This window comes from Pygoscelis adeliae, unplaced genomic scaffold (assembly GCF_000699105.1).
Source record: "Pygoscelis adeliae isolate BGI_AS28 unplaced genomic scaffold, ASM69910v1 Scaffold38, whole genome shotgun sequence".
In the NCBI taxonomy this organism is placed as follows: domain Eukaryota; kingdom Metazoa; phylum Chordata; class Aves; order Sphenisciformes; family Spheniscidae; genus Pygoscelis; species Pygoscelis adeliae.
In genome coordinates this window covers 12,950,107-12,973,155 of record NW_008825614.1, presented here as the reverse complement: position 1 = coordinate 12,973,155, position 23,049 = coordinate 12,950,107, and the positions used below count along the sequence as shown (strand labels likewise).

The window sequence follows — 23,049 nt, the reverse complement described above, 5'->3', positions numbered from 1 at the left end:
CGCTCCGTGGAGGTGCTGCCGGCCCCTCGCCGCCTCGCCTGCCCGCGTCTCTGCTAGGCGGCCGCGATGTCTGACAAGGAATTCATGTGGGCCCTCAAAAATGGGGACTTGGATGAGGTGAAGGACTATGTGGCCAAGGTAGGAGGCGGCGGCGAGGGCTTGGGGTGGGCGAGGCGGCGCTGTGGGCTGAGGAGGGAGGGATGTGCTCGGAGCCTTCAGGGCCCTCCGTCCGGGGGTCGGCCGGGTGAGGCTGGGGGGGTGGCAGGAACCGCGACCTGCCTGGGGACAGACTCTTGGGGAGCTTTCCGCGGTGGTGAGGGTCCAGGCGGTAGGGCGCGCTTCCCCTCCCCCTTCTTCGCGGCCCTCTCGGTTCCTGCGCGTCCTCCTTTTCTCACCGGCCGCCCTGCTCCCCTCCTGCCCCCCAGTCGACCCTCGTCCCTGCAGCTGAAGTTGTTATATGTCGGTACATGAAACTTTCTGGATTGACAGCCAATATCCTACTCCTGCCTCGCCGATTGTACGTGTATATGCATATGTGTGGCCTCGGTTTGGTTATCCTTCCTCTCTGTGCCTCAGGGCTCATCATAGGGTGATGCTAAGCTACCGGGTGTGTTGAGGCTTAATTCATTAACCTTCTGTGAAGTGTTGTGATATCTAGTTAGGGCGAGTGCTACAGGAACAGTAGACACCTGTGTAAGGGGTGAAAAGTCTTCAGGTACACTGTAGTATTCGGAGGCTGGATTCTGTCCTCATTTGCTTTCACTTGTCAATTAGGTTTGTGGGAAAAGTGCATGTACATAAGGGCAAGATTCTGCTTCCGTGAATCCTTAGTGTTCAGGGATATTGTCTAGAAACTGTTACATCAGAGCAGAGGCTTACATGTAATTTAGCTATAATTACTTAGATCTCTGAACAAGTTAATGATTGTCTTTGGGAGGTTAACACACACTGACATATCTTGCTGTGATGACTTAAGTTCTTCGTACTCCAGTTGTCAACTTTGGTTGGAAGTTACCCAAATTTGTAGCACTCCTGGCAAAAAGAAATGTGTGCAAGTACTTCCAGCTGCTTTAGTACAAAGTCCAACAGCTTAGCTTGAATAGTCTTCTCTGACAGTTTCAGCTAAGCTACTGGACTTTGCATCAAAGTGGCTGTGCACTCACATGCTCTGTTCTGTCTGTAAAGTGCTAGATGTAATAACTGGGAATAATAGAGTTGTCCCACTTCAGCTGTTTAAGTGTCGTGTACCTACGTCTATGTAATAAAGTTGGATACTACATTGATATGTCTTATTTGTTCTCAGCTTTGGGGGCCTCCAGAGTGTTTCAGCAGCAGATTTGGATGCTTGCTACAGCTTTTACAGGAATTCCATATATGTCTAGAGAACTCACTGCACACTAGTGATTAATGGATCCTTGTGTATCTGTTGCTGAGGCAAAAACTTTGGCAGTAACCATCTTGAGTCGGTTTATATCTAAAAGATCACTGCAGTACTAATTACAAAGCTTTTTTTTATATTCCCACTCTTCCCGAGTGGCACTACAACTTATGTAGCAAATGTATTTATGTGATCACTTTTCATCTGCTTCAGTGCAAAGTCAAATACTTAGTTCCATCTGCTACTGAAAGAGGCTTGAGCCAGCCTGGATGATGCTATAGTAAAGAGGCTGAAGGGCATAGTCTAACTGCACTAATGAGGTAAAAATCCTTAAAAGAGAGATACTGTCTGTGGTTAGAGGATTACAATAAAAGAAGCCTTGAACAATCTTACATTTTAGAACTGCTTCTGATGTAGAAGGTGAATAAACTATGGGAATTTTCTGCTTATTTGTGACCTAATCTTGTTCATTCTTTTCCCCCCACTTGCAAATATGCTTTCTATCATCAGCTGTTAAGCATCCTACTTGCCAGTGACACAAGAAGACTGATGTTTTCTTTTCAGTCCATTATGTTTTCGTGACAGATTGTGGGCTAGTAAACTCTTATCCTGGTTTCCTGTGGAAACAAAGTTTATATGAGCAAGTTTTGACTGACTCTCTTCCTTCCTAATGGTTTGTTAATTTTTTGGCTAAATTTTGTAAGTTTACAGGGATACAGGTAGATACTGGTGGGTTTTGTGAAACTAAATGAAGTAGAGGGAGGTACCTTCAGGGAAGACAAAAGCACAAGAATGAGCTTATGTTTTACTGCACAACAGGAAACGTGCATTGAGGAGGAGCAAGAGAACTCTATAAATCCTCTGACTGTAGGAGAAGCCTCAGTTAGATCTTCACATTCTTGGTTCCTAAATTAATGAAATCTGTGAGGGCAAATCATGCTTTGATAGTCACAGTTCTCAGAAAAGTATCTATTCCATGCTGCATGTTTTCTTTTGACTGTCTTCCTTATCAGTTATATGGCTTCTGCTCCCTGCTGCTTTCCTGTTCGAAGTATGATTTCATGTTCAGGAATTTTACTTATATAAACTTTGCAGTAGTAGAAATTCCCTCTCCCTGTAGTGTGGGAGGCAGTCGTATATCTTCCAGTCTGCATCTTTATAAAATTCTTTCTTGTCTGTCTTCCTGAAACTTTTTATTTCCAAATTCTCATTTGTGTTGTTTCTTGTTCTAGTCTTGTTTCCTCATTAGTTGATTGGAAACAATACAGCTTTTAGCTATAATCTTGCAGTTTTGCTGCCAATTACAACATAAAGGGTTTGACCTTGGGTTTTGTTTCATATGTGAATGGCAGGGCTTGAAATGCTAACTAGACCCTGGGCACTTCAAAAATAATGGTATAAATGGATGTCATCAGTGAGGCTATAAGAGTTGAACTCTGATAATCATTCATGGCTTTTCTTCACTTGTGTGTAATAAGCTGTGGATGTTCTGTCTTTGGAGTCATTAGTATCTCTCTTTTTTCATCTCGGATTTGGTTAGTAGGTACCAAGAGGAAGGTAGCTTAATGGCTCTCAGACTTTGATTCAAACAGCAGGTGAAACAAAGTATAGTGTGAAAACCTTTCTTTTCAATGACATGGTTTATCCTCTTTAAGTAGAGAAAGTTTGTGCCACTTCAACAGTTCTTGGACAAAGAAAGGATACAGAGGCAGAAGGAAGAGTCTCCATTTGCATTTTATGTATTTCTATGTAAAGAGATCTTGCATTCTCCTAAAGATACTTTCTTCAGAAAGAATCTTTCACAGAAACAGTAGTTCTGAGGGGTGGCAATGAAACAGACAAATGCCAAATGATATTGCTTTGTTGCTTAGCAAAAGAGATCTTAGTGCTGCCAGTATGTGCACTTGGAAGATGTTGTTGGCTTCTACTTGATAAAAATTTGAAAGATTCTTTGTATAGTTTGAATAGTCCTGTAAGACTTTCTTTTTTGTAAGAAACATCTTATTAGTCTCAGCATTTCTTGACTTGTAATCGTGTCAACTTTCTCTTTATGATAAATGTTAATTTCTACTGAAGTACTGTAGTTAGTGTGTTATGCTAGCAGTTAAGTATGGTGTCATCTATTTTTATGATGACTAGATTAAAAAGTAGTTTTTACTGTTTGCTTTCTTTGATGTCTTCCTTTTGAATATAGCCAGCATATGTTGGCTTCAGAGGTGTCTTTGCAGTAATTGAAGGAATTCTGCGCTCTTCCCACATACATCCACTCAAATTTTTAAAATTCCCCAAGAAAGCAGCAGCTTTCATGGGAACAGATGAATCAAATGGCAGTTAAATGGGTGAGGAAGACCCACGCAGATTAGAGAAATTTGCTTCCCCCAAGGGAGGGAACAGGGGGTTAAAAAGTACTAGTTAGAAGAAGAGCAGGGTATATTAAGCCTGCAGAACTTCTTAACGTGAATAGTGCTTGCTGCTCTTCCTTTTCTTTATCCTCCTTCCCCAGTGGAATGAGAAGCTGTACAATTGCTTAAAAAGACTTCTCTATCGACATGTACATGTAATGTTTCCAATCAGCAGTAGATTTCTCAGGCTAAGTATAATTCCTGTTCAGTCACTAGGCACAAAGTTTTTGGCAAGATAAACTTGGATTTGTAAGAAAGAGGTTACAATAAATGTTTGTTCTAAAGTAATTTAATCTCCCATAGCTTAACTGAGAAGTCCTCACTCCATGAGCTGCTGTAATCCCCTACATCATTGCTTCCTAAACATACCACTGCTTACAGTTATGTTTGGTAAATCAACTAACCTAATAGAATAAGAAGATAAGACAGTCAATCAAACTGGAAGCACCAGATTTTTACTGCTGAGAGGACTGTGAGGTTGAGCTGATGGTAGGCTGTTGTCATGGTTTAACTCCAGCCGGCAACTAAGCACCACACAGCTGCTCGCTCACTCCCCCCTGCTGGGATGGGGGAGAGAGTTGGAAGGGGAAAAGTGAGAAAACTCATGGGTTGAGATAAAGACAGTTTAATAGGTAAAGCAAAAGCCGCGCACGCAAGCAAAGCAAAACAAGGAATTCATTCACTCCTTCCCATCGGCAGGCAGGTGTTCAGCCATCTCCAGGAAAGCAGGGCTCCATCGCACGTAACAGTTACTTGGGAAGACAAGCGCCATCACTCTAAACGTCCCCCCCTTCCTTCTTCTTCCCCCAGCTCTATATGCTGAGCATGACATCATATGGTATGGAATATCCCTTTGGTCAGCTGGGGTCAGCTGTCCCGGCTGTGTCCCCTCCCAGCTTCTTGTGCACCCCCAGCCTCCTCGCTGGTGGGGTGGTGTGAGGAGCAGAAAAGGCCTTGACTCTGTGTCAGCACTGCTCAGCAGTGACTAAAACATCCCTGTATTATCAACACTGTTTTCAGCACAAATCCAAAACATAGCCCCAAACTAGTTACTGTGACGAAAAATTAACTCTACCCCAGCCACAACCAGCACAGCTGTGAAATGAATTTTTAGAAAGTATGTACATGCTATGCTTGCCTAGTAGGCATTTCTGGTGTGGAATCTTGTTTTTTAAAAAATAAATCAACCAACCAAAACAAAATCCCTAGAGGATCTTCAATAACTCAGCTGGAAAACAGCAACTATCTATGCATCCTACACAAAACTGTGGTACTACAAACAGTCTTGCAGTTCTTTGGGATATAATGTTTGAATACATGTCTTGAGAAATGTGGAAAACTTGACTACTGCAAAACTAACTGGAGAGACAAACAAAAACTTTGTTTAGAAATAACCATTTTGAAAAAGAGGTAGCAGTCAGGGGTATAGTTAAAGTCTAAGTGTTGTGAAAAAGAGTAGAGACTTAAATATGTCTGCGAGAAGAATTAGATTGGGGAAATAAATAGCTTTTAACTTTTGAGGGGTAACCTCTGTTCTTTCAAGTGTTCATTGAAATGGCTTCTACACCTTCGGGAACAAACTAAATGAAAATGAACACTTAAATGGTCGTTATATATGGGTGGATTACTTGAGTTACAGATTAACCATACCATGGATACATTGAAATTCACCTTGTCTCACTGTGTTGAATGCTGAAGTGCACTTCATTATTGTGGCTACATTGATATCTGGATTGCTTCTGGTTTGGAAACAGTTTTCTTCCTCTTAAGTGACAGGGAGCCTGAAAGCCTTGCTGATTACAGTGCAATGTAAGTATATCTCAGTAGCTTGTCCAGGAGCATATCAGGGCTAGCACTGACCTGGGAGCTGCTGGACTGAGTTTATCCTCTGTGGAGCCTCTTGGATATCTGTCTTGTAACTCCTCATTGTTATGCCAATACTTGTACTATGTGGGTTTTTCTTTATCTGGAGTATTGTAGCCTCCTGTTATTTTCCTCTTTGTTACTGTTGAATGTGCTGGAGTGTGATTGCTAAAGATACAGTATTGTTCTACTGCTTAGTTCTACTGAAACTTGGTGTTCAATTTACACTTGTAAATTTGAACATGATGACCTAAACCTTTCTTTTATGTAACAAGACAGTTGCTTGCTACTGTAACCTGCTGTTAGCAGGTTCCATATTCATGGTAGAGTTACTCTTCACTAAAATGCCATGAATGTACTAGAAAAACTTTCAGAAGAACCCAGCATGGCACTACTTTTTAGTAGTGGGTACAATAAGACTTATGAGGCTGATGAAAAACACCTTTTCAGGATGGCTAATTGATTTCCCCGGTCTGATCCAAAAAAGTCTGAGGACGTGTTAAAGAATTGCTCACAAATATTAATAGTTTGTGCATCAGTTCTTTAAGTAGTTTATAGGAACAGAATGGAGTAACAAACTCTCCTGTAAACCTGTCATTGTGGTGCAATGTATGACTCACTGACTGAATGAACATCCCAGAATTCTCAAATCTGTCCTTTTTGTGAAGGTACAGATATGACTGATTCTGAAGCCATTTTCATCTGAAATGTAAATGGGGTTCATGGTAAGACTGATCACAAACCTGTAACTGCTAAATGTAGTAGTATCTTTGAGACGTTGATGTCAGGCCTAGGATCATTTTGTTCATTCAGTTGGCGTCTGTGCTCTGAAACTCTTGGTGGCTTTAAGAGATTGTCTAAGTATGTGATTGATGTTTGACTTATATGCTTAAATAAAAAATCAAGTACTTCCTTATTTGTTTCTGTTTAGGCTGTTGTCATTATGCTGACTTGTCCTGTGTCTAATTGCTGTTTGCTGCAAAAAGTAGAGAGAGTGATCAAAATCAGATTTTAATAAGACATTGAATTTAAATTTTTGTTGCTGAAAGTTTTACTAATGTATTCCATTCCCTAAATTGAAAGTGAATGTTCTCTCTGCTGTGAAGATGTCCTGTTTTGTCCGAGTTTGTGGTCTTTAGCATATGCGTTACTAAGTATGACAGTACAAAGTTAGGAATAGGTTATGAATAACAAGCAGAGAATTCAGTGGTGTGAGGAAAATATTTACTTCTAGTACTGCTCCTTTTCTTCCCACCCTCCCTTATTCTAACCTCAGTTTTTCCTCTTGGATCAGTTTTATCTTTACTATATCCTTGTTTTTCAAGCCTAGCTCTTGTCTTCCAATTTGGTTAGTTAATTTTGATTTCAACAGGAAGGCATACAGAAGACGAGCTAAGCTTTCTAAAAGAGAAAGCTTTTAGAAGAGAACAGTTCTGCAGTGGTTTGTATTCTGTTTCCATTTGGAATAATATGCGGAAAGTTGTGTTAGTTGTAAAGGTTATGCATTGAATGCTGACTTGGGTACCATGGAATTGGTGAGTCATGCAGGCCACATAAGTAAAAATACTGAATGAATGGATCTTGCAGCAGTGTCAAAATGCATAAATAAGGAATCCCCTGGACAGTTCACAACAGACCAAACAATTTCTATGTGCTTATTCTGAAGGAACACATGCTTAGCTGTTAAGATATCAGGACTTGAAAGTCAAATATTCTACCCAAGTTTAAGCAGAACATCGTGGACTTAGAAATGCAGGATTCTCAAGTCCAAGAATTTTTGAGGCTGAAAGGCACTTTAAAGGTGTAGATGAAAGGTCAGAAGAGAAAATTTAGGAAAGATACAGAAAAGCCAGGGGATGTATAAAATTGTATTGCTTAAGTCACATATTCATTTTTTTATATGCATTCCCAGATGAGTGTTCTTAGCAGGTTTTTAATGGCTTTATGTTTATGCTTGTTGAACTTCTGAATATGCATCCAGACAAAAGTGTGAACAGAGTTACTTCTTTGTACCTAACTTGCACACTTCCAAAGTTGAAGGTTTGTATTAAGTTACTCTTGTGGGGTGGGGGGAGAATAATAATTAAAAGCTCCACCTTGAATGTTGTATTTACCAGCCAATACAGTTCTGTGGAAAGAGGCAGTTGTCATTTGTGTAGACTGATCTCCTGTTACTAGGACAAAAGCATTAGCTGGAATTAAGAAGTGCCAATAACTGACCAGTCGGTTATACAACAATTGTTTTTCTTACAAGTTGCAGTTTCAGCAGTTTTGAACAATTAGATGTTTTTATGCTTTAGCTCGTTATGTGGAGGGGTAAGTACAAATCAGCACAGCTCATATTAAAGAGTTTGAAATCTTTATTGGTTGCTGGATATGCTATTGGCTCTTTTTACTGCAAATTGATCCTAAAGCCTATGTTGATTGCGACCACCAATGGCAAATTCTGCAATCACATGCCAGAGATGGAGAGGGAAACAATAGTTTCCTTTAAATGTGTAAGGGACTAGTATCTGTGTTGTTCTTTCACACAGTGAAGATCTGTAGCTCTCTGACTTGAAAAGCAATCAGTATTAGTAAGTCCTATTGAACAAGAACATGGTTCTTGTCTTAATTCTCAGTTTGACTGGAATGTACTTGTGTGTGTGTTGGTTTTTTGTTGTGGTGGTGTGTTGTTTTTTTTTTTTTTTAAGTAAAGGACAGCAAATAACTTGATGTTATCCTGGAAGCCGTTGAAACCCTGATGAGGGAGAGTAGGAAGGGAAAGACAAATATAGTCTTGTAAACTCATAATGCATATGCACATGAATATGGCTTTGAAGTAGCTCGGGGGACTTGGGTTTTGGTGCTTTTTAGTACTTTGCCCGTTTTTACAGTCTTTATTAGTCTTTTGTATACAGTGTAATTCTGTAGTTCAGTGCAGATACATAATATGCCAAGGGTTATTGCATTTCTCCAAAGAAAATTTTTGTAACTTCCTTGCTGCAACAAGAATTAGAGTATGGTCTAGATTTTTGTCTTTGCTTATATGCGCTGCTGCCTTCTTCACCGGTTACAGGCCAAAAGGGAAACAGTGAAATAATTTTACTTAGCCTTCAGCTACACTTTGAAAATCAAATAGAGGAATTGCATGCAGTGGCTAATAAGCTGAACAGACCAAAACATCACTAGAAAGGTATTCTGGAGATTTGCCTGTCATACTTCCAGCCAAAGTTCAAAGAATACTCTAAAGTGTATCTAATTATGGAGTCAGTTTATAAAACAGACTTGTGTGCTCAAAGTTTCTTATGAGCTAAGATCAAGACTTGATAATTATTGTTGAATGACTGATACTTTCTTTCCCCAAACTCCAGTAATTTATGAACTTGCTTTTTAACACACTTGTAGCCTATAAATTAGTGATTAGCTTCAAGGTGGAAAGATGAGCTGGAAGGCCATTTGAGACAAAAGATAGAGAGCTGTCCCATAGAACAGTTACCATCAGCATATCTCTTCTAAACTGATTTGTTAATGATGCTATGAATGCAAATACCATAGGCAAGAAATGTTTAAAAAAGATTTTTGTTTGTTCAAAAACACTTCCAGTACTTGATTCAGGTAATTGGATTCAGGCAATTGGGAGGAGGAGGTTTCAAGTCTTTATATAAAACAGATGAGTCAAGAAAGTTCCTGTGAGGCGAGATCTGCATTTCTATGTATGCCCTGTATAAAAAAAATTCACGGGATCCTTTGTATTCAAGTAAGGCATTTGGGAGAATCTTTATTTCTTGGATTGCTAACTTCTCAGTAACTTCAATAATAGTATTAACTCTTCCTTGGCTAAAGGGGTGGATATTTAGTAGCATGGTTTTAAAAAGTTGAATATGGCCTGTAATAAAGCATTAATTATCTGTTACTTAAATTTATCTTGGAGATAGTAACTCAACAGTAAATATATTTAATTTCAAAATATATTCCTTTAATTAGAGTATAACATGAAATACGGTCATCAGTTCTTGTGACAAGTTAGTAGACTGTATTTACTAAAGCATTTTCAACAGTAATTCCTAGTGAAATCTGAAGAAAATAGCTTAACTTTTGTAGATGGATTATTTGAATTATAAAAGTGCAATATCAATATCATTAAGTTTTAATGAAAGCATTACAGTGAAGCTGTACACTCCAAGTGTATATAATTGGTTTACAGAGCCATTCTGTTGATGTTAATGCGTATGTTTCTTTAAGTATATACTGCTTAGAAAGCAGCATTTATTTTATGGATTTAAAAATAACTTTTCTGATCAAGTTTTTTTACTTCTGTGTTTTGTTTTTGCATGATTCCAGTCATCAACTGCTTCAGCATGTCAACAAAGATCTGCATTAAGGCACAAAACTTCTAGAACTCATTAATACTGCTTTTGATATTTCATATCTTTTTATGCATGGCTGTGTGAAGAAAATGTAAACTCAATGTGCACAGGAGAATAATGCTTGTTAATCTTACATGAAAACATTTAGAAGCTAAGGTTCATTGCTTTGGGTTTGACAGAACACTTGATCTTGCCTTGGACATATCCTTTTGTTCAGATTCTAGAGAAGTTAAGTCATGCTTATGATGCTAAGTCCCAATTATAACAATTAAAGTCAGTATTTTTTTAAACTATAACATTAATTTTTGGAAGATGTACTCATGTTCCTGTTTATCTTCTCATATCTTCATGATGGATTACAACCTTAACTTTGAGAACTCATTTATTATTGTGTGTGTGGGGGGGTTATTATTGTTAGTTTTTAGATCATGCATAGAAGTCAAAATATCAAGCTGGCACCTACTGAAACTGAAACCCAATAGCTGGCGCCTACTGTTCTAGAAGGAAAACAGTGACTTCCTCTGCGTTCTTTGGACAACGTGTACCGAGGATTTTAATACAGAAGTTAATGTTGGGGCTTTTACAGTACTAAAAATGCTTTAATTCAGAGCTAGCAACTAAGTGCAGTTTGGATGGTAATGGCTTTTATTCTTTGCTTAGCTGGTCAACTTTTGGAGCAATAATCTAATGATGGAAATAGCCTGAATCCTATTACTATACCTTTGGATTGCTTTATCCTTGAACTTAGAATTTTACTCTAATACAAACTTAGTGGCACCAAGGAAGTAAAGCATGGTACAGTGTATTTTTATCTGTCCAAACTTGCTTTCAGAATTCCATGACTAGATGATCTGACATGTTAAGCTTGAGTTTGTATAAAACTACAAGAACAGGTGTTCTGTAGATTTTTTTTTTTTCTGTTTTGGTAGTGTCATCTGTTGTCAGTCTGCTGATGGTATAGTACTGAATTATTGAGACCTCATGTGATTTCTGGTTTAAGTATGGTTGATGTCTGCTGTTGAGCAATCATCTGGCACCCATGTGGGCTGGAATATTTTCTGCTTAGTATACCCTTAGAGTGGGTATCATCGAAATCAGATCATCCAAATTGGGTCAAAATGCAGCAGTGTTAAAACATGTAGTCTGGACAATTACTTCTGGAGGAAAAACCCTTTTAGGCCAGCTCAGTGTTGCCTGTGAAACACTGCACTGTGTTCAATGGATACAGTACTTAACACATCTCTTTAGAGCGAACATTAGTTTTATGTCAAGTTAATGTATACAGTCATTAGATCTGGCTGTAATTCCTTAAGAATTAGTGGTTACATGGCTTTATTTTTGGTTGTGCCCACTGTGTCATGTCTGATAGACAAGCCCTAGTGCTATAACTAAAGCATTTTAACTTTAATTCCAAATTCTAACAATTCTTTGAAGCAGAGGTAGCTTAGAAAGTGTGTCTGATCATCAGCTGTTTCAGTTCTTGATCTAGAATGTTTAGTGCCCTAACATTCATCAATTAAAGTAGTACTCTGGACAGAGAGTCTCTTGTTAGAAGTAGTAATAACCTTGTCTGCAACAGCTTATTCTGTCAGAACTGGTTGCTGCCATTACTCTGAGCTGCTGCCTAACTAAGAGGCGAAGTGCTTTTGGACAAAACTTTTAAATAGGAATTCTTAAGAGCTAAGAGAAGCTGCAAAACTGGTCCCTTCATTCCTGTTTTATCACTTAGTAATGCAAATAGTGAGTCATTTCCACCAGTTCTCACTCAAGTCTTAGATTATGGATTTGGGGCAGGGGGAGAAAAACTGTTTTCAATAATGCACATACTTGACACATCTCTGAAGCTTGGATCGTAGCTCAAGTTTCTAGAAGCTGTAGCTAGGACACAGTAGGTTTATTACAGTTCTACAGAATGACTCGTGTGTCAAGTTTGTTTGTCTCTAAAAATGCTGATACAACAACTGAAGCACAGATGGCTCAGTAGTTCGGTTTATTTAGCAGTTGTTTCTGGAATCGTATTCTTTTGACTGAGACAAAGGACTTCAGATTGCATTTGATTATGGTGGATAAGCTAGATACTTGTTTACCACTAACAAATAAAACCTGAAAAGTATGCTTGTTAAGTATCTTTTCATTGGCTTAAGCCAAAATAAGTGTAGGGGTGCTTATAAAAGCTTTTCAGAGTACTTTAAATACCATATCAAGACAGGTAAAATCCAACATCGGGTTCATAATTAATTTTCTTAACTTGTGTAGACCAAGTATTGGTGTTATCATTAGCAGTTGAGGCTTCTATCAAAGTAGAAAATTGCAAAGTAGAGACCCGTTTTAAACATACATGGACATCTACATCTGTCCGCTCTGGTTGTAGAACTTGCTGCAAAATGCCAACTGGAGAGACTCATGCTATCATCAGAACAAATAACTCTTTTTGATAGACCGGTGAAGGTCTTTTAGCGGGAATGTTATGCTGAAATTCTTTGAGTAGCCTTTTTTCAGCTTTTTAAATACTGAAGCTCAGATGGATGTGGCAAGCAAAACTAATAGCAAAGACTAGATGTGGATCCAGAACAGCAATGAAAACTTACTACTGATGTCTGCAACCTGTTCCACAGAGATTTAACTTTCTGTATTCAAGAAGTTCCCTTCTCAACATCTGTTAACTTGATTTTGCTTTTTGATCATCATCTACAGGATTTCTCATGGACGTTTTTGCTATTTCTGTTTGTTTCAGTAAGATGCGATATGAGGAAGGTGTAAAGACAGCTTGTCCCAAATATCCCCCAAAGCATACAGGATAGAAAGAAGACAGCTGGGAGAAAATTCCTTGTTGCTCCAGGTTATGAAATTTAGAGGACGGGGGATAAAAAACCTGGCAGTGTCAAAAAGGCGTTATTAAATATCTCTTACTGTGAACACAAAGATAATCAGTAGAAAGGCTTAGCTAATGCAGTTGCTCGCAGCCATTAAACAAAACCCAAAGCACTTCTAGATCTTCTGAAATTCTCTAAGTGGAAAGTAGTTATCCCCTACAACAAATCTAGGTCATTTACTTCTGTTCAGTTGTCCACAGACAACTGTGGTCCACTCAGGCTGCAGTTGGAAAACTACTGGAATGCTCAGAATTTGCTGAACCACTGAGCAACAGCAGCAGTAGTCTCTGCGGCAGGCTGAGTTAAACAGGGTTATGATAACTTATTTAGTGGACTGAAAGTAAGTAATTTTTGAAAATATAGAGGATTTAAATGAAAACTTGGATCCTGCACAAAATTTTTGCAGTTGCCATGGGAAACTGCCTACTTGCAGTTACAATGAGCTGATTTCTCAGCTTTGGCAGGAACTTATTGCTAGTTTTTAACCGAAGAAATCTGCTTCAAAATCATAAACAATTCACAAGTTACAACACTTAATCTTTTTCCTTCCCTTTCTGCTCTTTGGACTTAACCCAGCCTTTGAGTTATTAGTTACTTCACCGTGTTCCACTCTTGCTCATAGGTTGAATATTGACCAAGGGCAACAACAGGGTCATTTTTCTTGTGAATCAGAAGATAGGGACAAGAAAACTTGAGACTCAATCTTGCTGAGCAGAATATATGTAAAACCGTTGCTTCTCCTTAGGCTGCCTTCATTGCTTGAGTAGTTTTTTCAACACATCAGGTTGAAAATGTGGAACATCTTTTTTTTCATCTGCGCTGCCCAATTCTTAGTTCTGCAATCCCTGAAGCATCATATGTCAAGAGTTTTTTCCCTCTTACAGGAAGAAAAAAATGTACAAAAGTTTAAATAATATGCTGTACTGACTTGTGTTAAGAGCTGGTCATTTGAATTGTTCTTGTTTCTAATTAATAAAAATGGACAGGAATGTGAAAATAGCATGTTAGTCTAGGGTTATGACGAAATACCCAGAAGCTTACAAAAATGATTTCCTTGTCTAAAGTACTAGACTAGTGGTTTAGTTATCTTCAGGTTTGTATTAAGACAGCTGATGTAAGGGTATGTCTACTGTAGCAACTTAAAACTGAGTCAGTTTCAGTAATGGATGCAGATATTTAACCTCTCTGCTCTACCCAGCAGAAACTGCTTCAGGCTAGTGCTCCATTTCAGTTACCATGACAAAATTTCTAGAGAAAATTGTATAACCAGCTTGGAAGAAGAGATTAATTTATTGTCCCTGCTACGTGAAGGTATTTTGAGTAGTGTTAATTTTAACACTTGGAAACTAGAAATAAGTTTTTTTAGGAAAAGCCATTAGGCCTGAATTACTGAATTCATTTTAAGGGTGTTTCTGTCAGTAATCTCCAAGGACCTGTGAAAGTGCTAGTGTGGATTTTGGTTGGCTAAATCAATTTATATCTTGGCAGGAATGAAAACTATTTCTTCAAAGTCAGTGCTGCTTTTTAGACCCTGAGACTATTCTATAGGGGTGAAAAAGTCAGTTGAACTACAACACTACTTCAGAAAAACTGGAACATTGTGGGATCATTGAACTGAAGGCCTAAGGTGCAGACCAGGTGAATACTTTATATAGTGAGCTCTGTTGTTAAGAACTGGTGTTCTATAATGCTGTCAGATTTCTTCAACATATTTTACAGAAATACCTGTATTGGAACAAAAGGCACCTACAAATCCAGCTTTGAGTTAAGGTTAATAGTACGTGAATCAGCTCTTTGGCAGTCATAAGGACAGAACTAGGGTTACAGAATGGCATACGTATGGAACCACTCCAGAGGCAGACTGAGGAGGATGAAAGCACTCTTCATCAGGTCACATGAGGAATCTGGGCTCTCTGCACGTAAGCCCAAGGAATGTTTCAATAGTGAGAAAATTTCAATAGTAAGAAAACTGAGGTAGTAGCACCTGACCTTTCAGTGGTAAACCTCAGCTTAGTTTTTTGTTCTGGCAAAAGTAAAAAATGAGAACTTTTTTGTGTTTGAACTCATAGCGTTCAATTTTAGTTCTCCTTGAGTTTTTAAAGAAAGTAAATTGAAAACCAGGGTATTTGAGGCTCCAGTTCTGTGTTTAAGCAACTGATTGGTGGAAGAAGAATTCAGGGAAGGCGAGCTATAAAATTCTGTTTCTGTCATGGAAGATCAGATTGCCTTTTTTTGGTGTTATTTAAATATAGGTGAGATGATCCTGCAGCCTGTCTAATGTAAAGAAGGTTAAGATTCTTCAGGGGCTTTTCTTTGCATTCTGGGACTCGCTCATGACAGCATGAGAAATGGTGAGTTGAAAGAGTGCTTTTCAAGGCTATTACTTGGACATACAACTTATGTCCCTGGTCACATATTTTGAGGAATCTGTAACGTACCCAGAGTTACACAGAAGGTGAAAGCAAAATGGTCCACTGGAACTAATGTAAAACATTGCACAAATGTGCAGGGACGGAGGTATGATAGCCAAAGTTCAGTCGAAGTTGAAACTAGCAAGGAATCTCAAGGGCAGTAGAAGGGGCTAGTGCATTGATAATGAAAGGAAGAAAGGGGAATGTTCCTGATGAATCTGAGAAAGCAAACACCACACTCATTCAAGAATGGTGAGAAGGAAGATCTGGGGAACTGTAGGTAGGTCAGCTTAGCCTTAGTCTCTGGGAAGACTATGGAGCAAATCCTCCTCCTCGAACCCATTTGACACTGCCAGGATACAGTAAGAGACCAAGTTGAAGTTTGTGGTATATGGACTGGGTAGGTGGACTGTAAGGTTGGTGGAAAATGGGCTGGACTGTTGGACTCAAAGGGTTGTGATCAGCAGTATTGCTTTTAAGTGGTACCTGGTTACCAGTGGCACCTATCAGGGTTGGTATTGGTAGTATTGCTTAATATTTTTATTGGTGGCCTAGACAATGGGATGCCTTTACCAGTCAGGACAATAGGATAGAACGAAGTAAACCCATGCACCTGTACAAGCTGGGGACTAATTGGCTAGGTAGCAGCTTTTTAGAAAAGGACTTCAGGGTCCTGGTGGACATCAAGCTGCAGATGAGTCTGCAGTGCGCCTTTGTATTATTGAAGGCCAGCAGCATACTGGGCTGTATTAGCAAGAAAACAGCCAGCAGGTTGAAGGAGTTTTTTCCTTTCTTACCAATTCTGAGGCTGCATATGAGTACTGTGTCCAGTTCTGGGCTTCCTAGTACAAGAAAGGTATTGACAGACTAGAACATGTTCAGAGTCAAGAGTTTGGGGGCCATCAGGATTCCTGAGGACATACAAGGAGATGCTGTTAGAATTGTGGTGGTTTGGGGTTTTTTTGCCTGAAGAAGAGAAGATAAAGGGAAGATTTTATTGTTGTCTTTCTGTACCGAGGGCGGGATATAGAGAAGCTTGCTTAGAGGTGCACAGTGAAAGTGTAAGAGGCAACGGTTCCAGTCGGAATGTGAGAAATTCCAGTTAGGTATAAGAGAAAAATATTTTACCGTGAGGATGATCAAACCTTGGGAAGGGCTTTTGCCTAGACAGCCTGCAGAATCCTCCATCCTTGGAGGTCTATGGAACTCAGCTGGGCAATGTCCTGAGCAGCCTGATCTGATTGGACCTACTTCGGGCAGATGTTAGACTGGATAACCTCCAGAGTTCCCTTTCAGCCTTAAATAGTCAGTGATTCCATGAGTCAGTAGACTTACAAGCTTGTAGAATTAAACTGTCCTTATATTTTCAGATTATTAGTCAGATCTCGGGAAGCATGTTATTTGAGTTTTCCCTCATTACTGCCAGTGTTTATGACCCATGGATTAGTTATTTAAAAAGATCATCTTATGTTTTTACTGTTACAGCAAGTAGAATAAAGGCAGAAGTTTTTGTTTGACTTACAGTATTCTTAGCTCACAATCATTTTAGAAAATGTAGAATGATTGACCTTGAAGAATAAAAGTATGTAGAAAATAGGGGTTTTTTTCAGTTGTTTCTGCTGTATTGTTTTTAGGGATTCTCAGTCAAGGTGTTTAGATCTGCAGTGTTGGAGAGGTAACTTTTGAATTAGGTCAGACCCAGAGCTGACATGTGACAGCAGTAAACAGTTGAAAAGTCTGTGAACATACAACTGAAACAAACACAGGTTAAGCAGTGAACTTTGGCTTAAATACTTAAAATACAACCATTTTGAGAATACAAGTAGAATGACAAAGCTAAATGTATTATCATCAGAGTACTTATGTTGTTTGTTTTTGTTGGGGTTTTTTTAAAGTCTTTCTAGAGATGGATGAATCTGGAAAAAGTTATACTGGGGAATGATTGAAGGGGTGTGAGCTGACTCAAACTTTGAGCAAAGGAAGGAGAGTATTAGGGGAAGATTTAATACACGCTACTTCCTCCATACCCCCCACATCCCCATTGTGGGAGTGCAAGATTGTCTACTGAATCCTGTTTGAGTATACAGCTAATAATTTTTTCAAGGTGTGGTTTGTACAAGCTTGCTCTCCCTTCAGATGACTAAGAAATACATTGCTCTTAAGTGATTTCAAAGTTCAGGTTATCTATGTTCCACTTAAAAACATAAAGCTTACTCTTTCAGGCAAATAGTTAGGTATAAAAAACTAAAAATGAGTTAGAGTGGAAGGAAAGATTTCATTCAGTGGATACCAATATGGTTTCTATTACGGTAAAATATGTCTTCAGATTGTATCCAACAGCATAAATCACAGTTTACTTCTGCCAGTTTCATTTTATAAAGTTAAATCAAATTGGGACCATGGTATTTTCAATCAGAGGGGGATCTCTGGATTTACAATATCACAATGTAAGAAAGATTTTACATTTCAGTTACACTCAACAGCAATGATGGAGGTGTATCAAAGCTTACCTAGCTATCTACTAGGAATTTCTTTTAAAAAAAAAAAAGACATCTCATGAGGATGAACACAGAAAGCAGATGCTACACTGAATTTCACCTGTTTGTTTTCAAATGTTTCTTCTGGCATAAAATCCCAGGAGGATTTTTTTTATTACACCATGTGCTTTAAAGTGAAGAATGCTGCTAACGTTGCATAAAGGAATATTACACATGTGATCCTTCTGATATAAAGGCCATACACTGTGATGTGACAAAGAAACAAAAAGATACAATACCTAAATTTTACTTTTCTCTTTCATCCACACATTTGTCTATTGTTCCTACACCTGAGGAATATAAATGCTCAAAACCTGAGACGCTCCTGCTTTCTGCGAGTTGAATTCTTAACATCTTATGCTATAGATCTGTATAATGAGATTGGTTGGAAATACTTCTGATGAACTATCTCACTTAATCTCTTTGTATTTGTTTTTAAAAATTCAACAACCAGTATGAACAAAGGTCGGGGGGGGGAGACAGTAAAATATGAAGTGTTCGGAAGTAGTATTCTCAATATGCAGTAAGATATTCCAAATATCTCATCCATAGGACTTAAACTTTTCTTTATAGCAAGAGGATTTTTCACTCTTCCTTTTTCCCACTCAGACAACAATAATAATGTTATTGCTATATTTAAAATGTCAGAGTTATCTAATACTCTATAAGAATGGCCATCCTTTGTATGTGAAGAGATGGAAGTAATGCAGCAGACTATACAGTGAGTTCATCTTTTTCCAGAATAATGGAGATAGGAATTACCCAGTAGTGTAGCTCTTGTAGGATGCTTCCCTGTGCTCTAAGGACATCTGACTGCATGGAATGTGGTTTCCTTCATTAAAACCGGAATGAAAGGAGTGCATGAAATGGGGAGATGAAGTTATTTCTGCATGACAGAATAAGTACAGATGGGGATATGGAGTTGTTTCTAAATCTGAAAGAGCATTTTAATGCCACCAGTATTACAGATTCTGCTCTACTAATACAGTTAACCTATGCAATAGGATTTAATGAGGTCACAATTTTCAGTTTCTATTCCTGTGGTAGAACTGCAGTGTAAATCCTAGCTACTTATTTCTGGTGTGTTCAGGTGCCAAGTGGTGAATAAGGTGAAAGAACATATTCAGCTGGGAAGAAGAAAATGATCAAGTTAATTCTCAGACTGATTAGTTCCCTCATTGAATTCATTGTTCTGCCACTAATTCTGATGCAGGGGTGGGAAGGATCAAACTGTGGCTAGGAGTAGCGATACTGTAACTGCTACACAAGAGAAAATCGCTGCTAAACTGATGGGTGAGCTGTGACATTAATAGCACGGCACTAGTGTTCTAGAGCAACATTACTGGCAAACCACAGTGCCCGAGTGAATAGCTGGCTCAGATTTGGTTTCAGCTGGTGTGCCACTGCAAAGTACGCCTGTGATTGAAGCATATGGAGTGTGCTGTAGGGATGCTAGAGTGGCACTAGATGAGTTTAGTTTAGCTCATTTGGCTTTAAGCATTGATGCTTTTGAAACTGGCAGGAACTGGGAAAGGAGGGAGTTAGCAGGTAAAGCTAGACCAAGGGAGGCATGGAATATAGTCTGTGTAATAGAGCCTACAGAAAAGGTGGGGGCCATTCAAGGACAGCGTCAGTTTGGTGTGGTTAAATCATCTGCCTGGAAAATAATGAGCTTTAGAACTTGTAATTTATGACTAAACTTGTTCATTCAACATTTTTAATGAGCTGATGTCATAATGTGCATTAGGGACAAAGTCAGTGAAATCTGATTCATTCTTTAACTAGGGCTGCAAAGAGTAAGGAACTTGGCAGAACTTATTCAAGGCAGCTGTTAAGGTGCAGATACTGCATGTCCCCAAATTACTCTGGGACATCCAGCAGGCTTGACAGGAGGGTAACTTGGCTGTCAGGGAACTCCTATCTGAGCTCAGATACAAAGAGGGGGAACATGAAAAGTGGAATTGAGGGTGGGTACCCAGGAAGAACGTAGGCCCTCTCCCAGGGTGTGCAGGGATAGAACTGAAAAAGCCAAAGCTTGACTGGAGTTAAACTGGAAAAGGACATGAGACACAACCAGGGTTTTTGTGTAGGTATATTGGCAAGAAAAGGCAGAGCAAAGGAAGTGTGTGTGGTGGAGCGTAGTGGAAGAATTAAGTTCAAGAGTAACTTAAGTACTCAAGACATTAGTTAGAACAGATCTTTTTTATGGATTGAATTGCTCCATTACAGAAAGTGGGTGATAGCTGCATTTGGAGGACGCTATAATGAACCCTACTATTAGTTATTTAAAAAGCAGAGAAAACTCTTGAAAGTATTTAGAACTGAGCTTCAAGTTTTTATTTTCCTGTCCTTCAGTGAAAAGTTGATACCCAGCTTTCAAATGCAGCTGATACTTGAAGTCCTTCTAAATGGATATTCTGCTGTTACCTGTGTATGTGAGTTTTCCAAGTAGGACATAAGATCAACATGTTATAAAAATCTTCTTTCATGCTGTCTTGTTTAGTAATTGGAGATTCACAGAAAGGCTTTTCTTTACCTGTAATCAGATTTTAATAGAGGAGATTAAAGCAGATACCTGCTAACTGCTGGTTCTGATGTTTCATGTGTTGAGCCGATTTTTAATGTTATTACATAGCTGGTGCTCTAGGTCTTTGATCTGCAAAGAAAAACATTACTGATGTGCCAGACTTAGCCTTAAATGTCTGACTAGGTAAACTGAACGTATTCTGGAAGGGCGTTAAAGAGGTGACCGTGTCTTTTCTTTTGCAAGGGCAAATTCTTTTCTGAGGCTTTGCACAAACATTTGCACAATTGTTAGTGAATTTGTAGGTCCACTCTAGAAAGTGAAAATAAATAATCTTCTTTCAGGAGAGGTGTGGCCTTTGAAGGTATATTTTATTTTGAAGTTGATATGATTCTTTGATTCTGGCTTAATTACGTCTCCTTCGAAGTACCTTCATAACTATTGATGTTGCTGCTGCTCTGTTAGACTCTAGAAGATGGCAAAAGTCCCATAAAACTTCCTGGGAGAATTGTTCGGTCACTTTGTCTAATATACATAAGATTTTATTCCTGCGGGCGTAAAGGAAAAATGCTGCTCTTTGGCAGTTCATGTGGGTTCTGACCATATGCCTATGCAGAGTGTGGTCTTTTTTAAAGAAAACCTTTAGCAGCTATTTAGTACAGTCTTAGTTTCGGCCTACCAAAATATTGGTTACTTTTGCTGTCTCAGAGGTCAGTATTGAGAATTATCACCTGATAAGATTGCTGATACCGAAGTCCATAACATTCAGTATGATGTCTTTGGCCAATATTATTCAAAAGCACAGTAATTTCAGAAAACTTTACATAGAGATAACTTTTCTTTGAATCTTTACTTCCTGTGCTGTTTCCTGCCTCAGCCTGTTACAGGGCTTGAGAGACTTTGTCTCATTCTGTTGACATAATTAGCCACACCTTCACCAGAGCTGCCTTATATATGAGAGGGGGCTCAAATCTTATGCTTAGGTTTTCTTTTATCGTATGAAGATGTGACTTGGCATTTGGAGCTTGTTGCTATAGCTACAATATATAATTTCTTTGCTAATGTGAATCCTTGAATTCTCTAGTCATTCACTTTTTAGATGCTACCATATAGAGAAGATGCACTTCCTATATAAAATGTGATCTGTTATGGCTGGCCAGTCTGTCAAAACTGAGAACCCAACTGCCCATGTAAGTCAACATCTGTCCCGGCTTAGCTGAACGGGATACTTAAAGTGGAAGAGCAAGAGAATCCAACTTGGAATGCTCATCCAGTGAAGACAAGAATCAACACCCACGGGATTGTATTATCCTAAGCTTAAAAGAGAACAGCAGCTTGTTTAGATAATCTTTGACAACCTTATCTAGGATGTTAGATGTGTTTCACATCGCTGTCTAGCCAAGTAAAAGATTTATTGTTGCAGCTGTAGTAACTACTGTCTTTGGTAGTACCAGTGTACTACCAGTTTGGATCGTGAGGGTTCAAGCAGTTTTCTGACTTTCCCATTTTATAGGTGATTTTATATGAAACTCATATCTTGGAGACTTAATTAAGCACATAAATGGCAGCTGGTGTAGATAGAGATTGAAACTTTATATCTTTAATTGCAATTCTATTAAAAGTTGATATTTCCATGCCTAAAGGCACTTTCTCTTTGCAAAAGTGTAACTATAAGTATATTCTTGTGAGTTTTATAACAGCTTGTCTTTAATCTGAAAAATTTGTGTGTAGGTGTGAGGTTTAGGGGTTTTTTAGTTGACCTATAAAATTTCCACTGAAACAGTTTAGTCTACCAGCATGAAACTCCCTCTGAAAAAGAATTAATTTGTTTCCATGGATACTGATAGACTTCTAGACCAGTGGTCTCCAAACCCTTTTGATCGTGCACCCCATCAGTAAAAAAATTAGAGCATGCACCACCGATATCTGTATATTTATTTATAAATTATATACATGTACTACTGTACTATTACGTACATTATAAAACATACCCAAAAATGAAAATTAAAGATGAGATAAAGATTAAATAAATACTATTTTTGCAGCGAAAAAATTGTTTCTTCTCACACCTCAATGGATTATCTTGCACACCTCTCCAGGTTTTGACACTCCACTTTGGAGACCACTGTTCTTCCTATGGGGGAGATGCCCCAGGCAATATAAACAGGAGATCTAAAGGCCAGAGAGAAATTACCTATGAAGAGTCCTGCGAGTTTTCTGACATATGTGTGTTAGAGACTGCATTTAAAGCAAGTGCTTGTGCCAGAGTTTGATCCCTGTATATGGAATGGATTGATTTGTCTTCCCTTCCTACTTCTATATGTCTTAGACTGGGAGTAGGAAAGGCCAAATGAAGTTTTATAACATTCAGTGATCTCCTTTACAGTGGCTTTTCACACCCATGAAACAGCTAGATATTTGACTTTGTTTATTGCAGAACCTAGGAGTACTTGGTTTTTTTTATTTTTGTAACTTATCGGATATATTTGTTCATTTGGACTAAAATGTTCTGATGTTTGACTTTGAATGCTGTTCATATATTTTCTCAGTGCTAGTATTCAAATCCATGTAGTCTGTGTTTGGGACATCCTTGCAGACTTTTTGCTAGGTAGTCCCCTATAAACAAGCTTTCATCATCTTTAAGGGAAACTTAGAAAACTTGGTGTTTGGGTATTGTGTGTGGTTTTTTGGTTTTTTTTTTTTTTTTTTTTT

At 38.6% G+C, this 23,049-nt stretch overlaps 1 protein-coding gene across 1 annotated transcript in view; it reads left to right on the top strand.

The window, feature by feature from the left end:
• Nucleotides 1-23,049, top strand: part of MTPN (myotrophin) — a 43,284-nt gene continuing 20,235 nt past the window's right edge. Inside the window, exon 1 of the mRNA XM_009332924.1 lies at nucleotides 1-138. Within this exon, the coding sequence (XP_009331199.1) occupies nucleotides 67-138 (72 nt within the window). The 5' untranslated portion in view covers nucleotides 1-66. The remainder of the gene's footprint in view (nucleotides 139-23,049) is intronic.